Raw genomic sequence first — 6,911 nt, forward strand, 5'->3', positions numbered from 1 at the left:
CAGGGCGTCGGGGAGGCAGTGCCCAGTGCCAGCGTGCCGAAGCCCTCTGCAGCCCCTTGGCCACTGTTGTGGGGTCTGTGGTGAGTGGGGGACATGTCCCTATTCCTCCTCCCTGCTGCGCCAGCTGCCCCAGCCCCTTTTCCTCTGGCTCTGTGGGGAAAGCTGGGTGTGGGCGGGTGCTGCTGCTTGTGGGTTGAAGTTTTGCTGTATCACTGCTCCCATGGGTCACATCCACAGTCCCATCCGCATCCCACATGCCACCCTCCCAGGGCATCTCTCTGAAGCATCAGCCTGACTGTTGGCAGCCTGTTCTGAGTTGCAGCCCTTTGTCCCTGCCTCTGGTTTATCCTGTCAGGATGTCACAGCTCGTCAAGCTAATAGGGCTCTGCTGAGTTTATGCAGCGGAAAACACTCAGAAGAAATGCACCTTTTTCACCATAATGCCAGCTTTACAACAGCAAGTTTGTTTCATTTCATTTTAAATAAAAACATGCAGATTGACAGCTTTCCCTCTGCAATGGGCGCTTCTCCATTGATCTGCCTGGAGAGTTGCTAAGGGGAGATTTTCATGCACAATTGTACCTAGATATTTGGTATATAGAATCACAGAGTCACAGAATGGTTTGAGTTGGAAGGGACCTTAAAGATCATCCAGTTCCAACCCCCCCGCCATCAGCAGGGACACCTTCCACTAGACCAGGTTGCTCAAAGCCTCATCCAACCTGGCCTTGAACACTTCCAGGGAGGGGGCATCCACAGCTTCTCTGGGCAACCTGTTCCAGTGTCTGACCACCCTCACAGGAAATAATTTCTCCCTAATGTCTAATCTAAACCTGCTCTCTTCCAGTTTAAAGCCATCACCCCTTGGTCTATCACTACCTGCCTTTGTAAAAAGTTCGTCCCCAGCTTTCCTGTAGGTCCCCAAATTCATTAAAACAGCACTATATGTTTCTCCAACATGCTCCTAAAGGCAGAGCCCTCAAAGCCTTTAGGATAATTTCATATTTCAAGAAATGCTTACTTGCATTTTTTGCCAAGGAAAATATTTGACCCAAGGACTGCAGTGCAGCTGTACAGGGAGCACAAGTGTCCCCTCCTCTCCACCTTCCCTCCAAGGCCAGGGTAGCATTGCTGAATTGCAGCCTTGCTGCCCTGAAACCAGGTACGTGCAGAGCTTCCCAGAGGGATGAGTGGGAGAAGGCTTTCCAGGGAAAGCTTCTCTTCAGAATATGTTGGAAACCAAAAGCCTTTCATCAAACCCAGTTGATAAAAAGACCAGTGAGGGAGGGAGAGGTTTCTTGGGGCAGTGCTGCTCAGGCAGGGCTGTAGAGCCACCTCTCCTGAGCCCAGCCAGACCAGTTGCATGGAGGTACTAGAGGGTCCCCAGTGCCTTTCGTGGCAGCTGGAACTGTGCTGCTGCAGCAGTTCTCTGCCCAGTCTCATTGACAATGTCATGTCTATCTGTTTTTGGGCTGCAGGAGCCACCATTAACCTGGATTTCACTCCTGATTTTGACCTGCAGAAGTACCGGGACAGACTGGTCCAAGCCTTGCTCAGCCAGGTACACCAGCCTGCCAGACTGGGAGGGTCTAACGAAACCGCAAGCCACCAGCTCCATCTGCCAGTGACTCGATGCTGGTGGGGATGTCGGGGGGATAATGGAGGAGGTCAGGTCTAGATAACATGGGAGGTCAGATGATACAACTGGGCTCATGCAAACCTGCGGCAGGGGATGCCATGGTCTCTGGGAGATAGGTCCCAATGCTGGGATGCTTTTTCATTCCCTAGTAGGCAAGCACTGGGTGGGTAACCAGCACTGGTCAGCACTCAGATGCACAAGGCATGACTCCATGCTGCTGCTTGTCAGACACAGTGTGACATCCCTTCTCCTGCCTGGGAGCAGCTGGGGAAGGAGGTGTGCTCCAAGTTACACTGGGAGGATCGATACCAGAGTATTGCTCTATTGATCCCAAGCTGAAAGCCTGCTGCCTGCCCTCCTTACAGCCACACATGTCTTCATACAACGTTTAATGGCTGTGCTACACAAAATTGCTTTCTTGACGTGCTTGCCTCCCCAGAGGGATGCTGCGTGCTGGGTGCTGGTCACAGCGTGGAAGGGAGGGGAGATAGGAACCTCTCATTTGGGAAGCACAACAGCACTGTGGTTACAGGGATGGCAGCTCTGTGATGGAGCTCACAAGATTTATAAGTGGGCCTTGCTGATGTATCCATCATGGCTGTCTATAGAAGTGACTAATTTCTGCCTGCCACTCTCATGGGCTTTATGTGTCTCCTTGTGTTTTGAAAAGCCCAAGTACGCCGGTGTGCGGATGGCCATATCCAAGGTGCACAAAGCACAGACCTTCCTGGGAGTCATACCCCGGAGCTCCACTCCTCTCATCCAGATTGTTCTAATGGACGATGGAGCAGGAGCACAGACCGGCATCGCTGCGGAGCAGGTGGCAGCAGACATCATGGAGGACATAGCACAGCATGGTAACGCCACTGTCCTCCGTGACACCCTGTGGGTGCACTTAAAAGCCACTGCTGTCTGGAGCTCCTTGGCTCCCGCCAGCCGCCCACGTGTCCATTTGGGTTTTGAATGTCTCCAAGGGTGGAGACTCTACAACTTCTCCAGACAACCTGTCCTCACAATTGACCACCTTTGCAGTAAAACATTTTTTTCTTATATTTAAGTGGAATTTACCTTATTTCAATTTGTGCCCATTGCCTCTTGCCCTGTTACTGGCCACCGCTGAGAAGAGCTGGCTCTTCTGTGAGACACTCCAGCTCTGTCTCTCTGAGGCAGAGGAGTCGGGGATGGCCACCTCCCTTGACCTGCTGGCAACCATTCTCCTCACGCAGCCCAGGATACCATTGTCCTTCCATGCCATGCTTGGCCATGGTCAGCTTGGTGCCCACCAGGACCCCCAGGTCCCTCTCTGCAGAGCTGCATTCCAGCCAGAACATGGAGGCAGCCATGTAAGCTGGCAGATGCTGATGAGCATGTAGGTCACAGCCAGGGGACCTGGTGGTTGTTGTGTGGGTAGGAGACCCACATGTGCTTGTCCCAGTTGAGTCCACTCAGCTGTGTGTCCCAGCCCCTGTCCCTGGGAAAGTGGTCAACCAGGCAACCAGTGCCAGACCCAACTTCAGGCTCCTCTGTCCTGTGCACAAGTTGGTGTGGGGATGTGCTGCCCTGTCCAGTCCTCACCCCTATTTCTTCCTGCCCTTTCCTTCCCAGGTGAAGCACTTGGCATTTCAAGCAGCAAAATGGAGGTGGCCACCAGCAACAGTTTTGTCGGGCAAGCAGGGAGCCATGTATCGAGCAGGATCATAGCAGGGACAGTCTTGGGGCTACTCTTCGGTCTCCTGTTCCTTGGAGGGATTCTCTTTCTCTACATAAAGGGAAAACTACGGTAGGGATGGGGCTTCTGCTGGCAGTGTATTGCCAGGCTTTTGCTTGGGGGCAGCTTTCACCCCAGGCTGTCATTCCAGCCAGCCTGGTGACACAGGGACATGCAGTGCTGCCCAGAGCTCCCACAGTGGTAGGCATGGCCAGGCAGTATGCTATACCCAACATTACTGGTACGTAGAATCATAGAATGGTTTTGGTTGGAAGGGACCTTTGAAGATTGTCTAGTCCACCTTCCTTGCCATGGACAGGAACATCTTCCTTTAGATCAGGTTGCTCAAAGCCCCATCCAGCCTGGCCTTGAACACTTGCAATGCCGGCCAGCCACAACTTCTCTGTGCAACCTGTTCCAGTGTCTCACCACCCTCATACTAAAGAATTTCTTAAATCTAATCTCAATCTACCCTCTTCTGGTTTAAAACCATTGTCCTCATTGTTCCTCATGGATTTTGGAGGTGAGGTGGCTGAAAGGCAGTTTCATACTCTTGAACTGGTACTTCAGCCTCCTCCATGGCCAGGAGGAGTTGCTTCTTGGCATAGTGCAGTGTGCTCTGGTGGGAGCAGGGCTGCTGCATCTCTGTTGGAGCTCTGCATAGCCAGCAACATCTCCTGTTCCTTGTAACTGTTAGTTTGCAGCCCTGACGGGGGCTGGAGGACTGAAACTGCCAGCTGCTAAACAGAAATGCATCAAAAGAATTCACAACACTCATCCCACAGCTTTGTAGTCATGAAAGGGAGTGACAGCATCCAGGAGCAAATGCAATTTCTGGTGCATTAGTTGCTCACGCTGCGTGGAGTGGTGTGAGGGATGGCAGAGCACGTGGCACCTGACCACACCACAGGCAGAAATGGCCCTTCTCCATCACCTCTTCTCCTCACAGCTTGGAGACAGGCTGTGGTGGTGAATAGAGCATCCCAGTAGTGCCCACAGCAGGTGCTGGGGCTCAGTCGCTCATGCACCCACCTTCACATGGAGGCTTTTGCAGGGCTTATTGGTGGACGTCTTTGTGTGTGAAGTCGTCCACTGAGCTGCTACAGCTCATCTCACCTACCCAACTGTGGGCAAGCAGGATGGACCCTGTGTGTTTTACAACCAGGAGGTGGGAACTGCTTACATTTGCACGTGCAAAGTGCACTGATGTCTACCAGGGGACGCTGAGCTGCCCAGTGCTCGGGCTGGCCATGTCACAGGCTCACAAGTCAGATTGTTTCTTCCCTCCCAGTTCCTCTGCTGGGGTTTTCTCGCCACACAGCAGTGGCCATGGCCAGGGATGCTTGTCCTGCCACTCAGCACGTGCTGACATGACAGTTCCTAGCAATAAACCTGCGCCTTCATTTAATTTCTAAATAAAACTCCCGGCCTCGTAATTGCTACTTGATGATTTATCTTCCACTGACACTTCTTTGGACACTGGACAGGTCTTTGAAACCAGCTCCATCAGCAGCGGAAAGGAAGTTCATGTTGCTACAGGAGACGGAGCTGAACCCAAGCCCAGGCCATGTCCCCAGCTGACCCGCTCCTGCTGCATGTCCCTGGGTGGCTCCAGGGCTGGGCCCTTTTGGGCAGTGCTGCTGAGCATCACGGAGGCATCCAACACCAGCAGGGATTCTGCAAATTAGGCAGGAGGCTCTGGGAGCCTTCAAGCAGCCTGCATCCATGCAGTAGAGCTGGACCACCAGCAAACCAGTGAATTTAGCTTGTTTCCACCAAAAAGGGCCTGGCAGAGCCTCCCTGCAGACAGCACAGCTACTCCAATTGCATATGTAGAGCCTGTGGTCACAGTGTCGGTGGGCTCTTGGGACCTGCGGTGACTTGTATGGACCCACTGCTGAGCTCACCCACACCAGGTGCCTGGTGCAGGGGATGATGCTTGGTGACTGGGACCCTTAGGACAAGAGTAATGAAGAAAATAATAAAAGTAGTAATGGTGATTAAGATGATAAAATGATAACATGATAAAAGTAATGATAAAAATAATTAGTGCTTGTTGAGCTTGCAGTGGGAACAGGTGTGGCAATTCATTTTAAGCCATGGGGGGGAGAGCGATGGCTCCGAAGCGAAGCCTGTACTAGGGTTGTCTGCCCTGACAAACTCTTCCCTCCAGGATGCAGGTCCCAGACCTCCAGGCTTAATGGTTTCTGATGGATATGGCAGCTATGGAAAGGGTACAAACATTCCGTTTCAAAGACAGCCTGAAACTTTGGCCCTGTATTTTCCCATCCACTTCTTGAAGACACAGGGTTTCAGGTGAAGGAGCTGCTGGGACGGAGGGATGCGGGTGGGTGATGCCCAGGTATCTCCTCAGGTTGCCTGCCCTGCACCTCCCCCAGCCCTGGGACAGAACGAAGGACCTGGCGTCCCCTGCACCGGCCAGTGACAAAGGCTTCAACAACCCCATGTTTGATGTGGTGAGTTGCCACTGCCCAGGGTCAGAGGGATGCTCGGGAACGTGGGCAGGAGGCAGTGGGGCCCCAGCCAGGAGTGCCAGGGCAGGTGCAACGCAAGGTGCAATACACCCATCAGGGGTTCTCCTTTCCCCAGGCCACGAGGGGTTTGTGGGACGGTCTTGTCCTCCTGCACGGCTGCAGGGACTCAGTGCTGGGTGGGTTTTGCCAAGGGTTTTACTTCCCTTCCCCATTGGTTGCTTTTCCCTCCCTCACTGCTGCAGGAGCCACCAAGCACTGACCCTGGAGAGGAGGAGACACCACAAGAGATGGCACCCAAAGACCACCAGGTCTTCTACGTCAACCCTCTGTATGATGCAAGCGAGACAGACATCTGATGGCATGGCCTCATGCTGGGGGCACCGCTGCCTCTCCAGCCCTCACAGCCCCTCACATCACTCCTGGTAGGATCCAAATCACAAGCAGATCTCATCTGAATAAAAATGTCTGCGTGGTGAAGGAGACCACAGCAAACCTTTGCCACAAGGCTCAGCCATACAGGCCTGGCCTCCCTGGTGTTGCTTCTGGATTTAAAACTGTATTTTGTAGGTATCCATCATTTTTAAACAGTTCAACAGTGAGACGTGGGTCTCAGGTGGTATCTGGGGAAGCTGGGTTCTAACTCAGCACCCTGTGCTCTAGCCAGCACCGTGCTGGATTTGCCCAGGGCACGCAGCGGATTGAAGGATACAGGATGGAAATTCAGTGCTCAAACACATTTCAGAATGTGTCCCGGAGCCTTCAGGGCTTGGACCCCTTACTTGGGTTTAAAAGGAGATTATTTTGCTTTCCAGCAGCGTGCTTGGTGCGGGGGAATCTCTGTGCAGGGTCCCCTGCTCCTCCTCTCAGGGACCTCGCTCCCGTCCCCTGGCGCTGCCACAGGGCTCTGTCCTGAGCAAACATTTCCCTCCCCAGGCTCTCCACTGAATCACCAGAGCTTTCTCCTTTCCCTGGCACCCAGGCTGACAGTCATAAGACACTCTTGGACCTACCTGGGGATTTATCATGTTATTCCCCACAGCATGAAAACACATCTTCTCACAGTACAAAG

The 6,911-nt window shown here is 53.1% G+C and overlaps 1 protein-coding gene across 1 annotated transcript; it reads left to right on the plus strand.

Annotated features, from left to right (window-relative positions):
• Window positions 1–4: 4 nt before the first annotated feature.
• AMN (amnion associated transmembrane protein) lies at window positions 5–6,198 on the plus strand (the record flags this gene model as incomplete). Its single annotated transcript, XM_010172150.1, has 6 exons — window positions 5–80; window positions 1,479–1,561; window positions 2,310–2,496; window positions 3,245–3,419; window positions 5,722–5,824; window positions 6,085–6,198. Coding segments are annotated over 6 exons (738 nt in total), but the record flags the coding sequence as incomplete, so codon positions are not given.
• Between the last annotated feature and the right edge of the window lie 713 nt (window positions 6,199–6,911).

Source organism: Antrostomus carolinensis, unplaced genomic scaffold (assembly GCF_000700745.2).
Source record: "Antrostomus carolinensis isolate BGI_N321 unplaced genomic scaffold, ASM70074v2 scaffold13587, whole genome shotgun sequence".
In the NCBI taxonomy this organism is placed as follows: domain Eukaryota; kingdom Metazoa; phylum Chordata; class Aves; order Caprimulgiformes; family Caprimulgidae; genus Antrostomus; species Antrostomus carolinensis.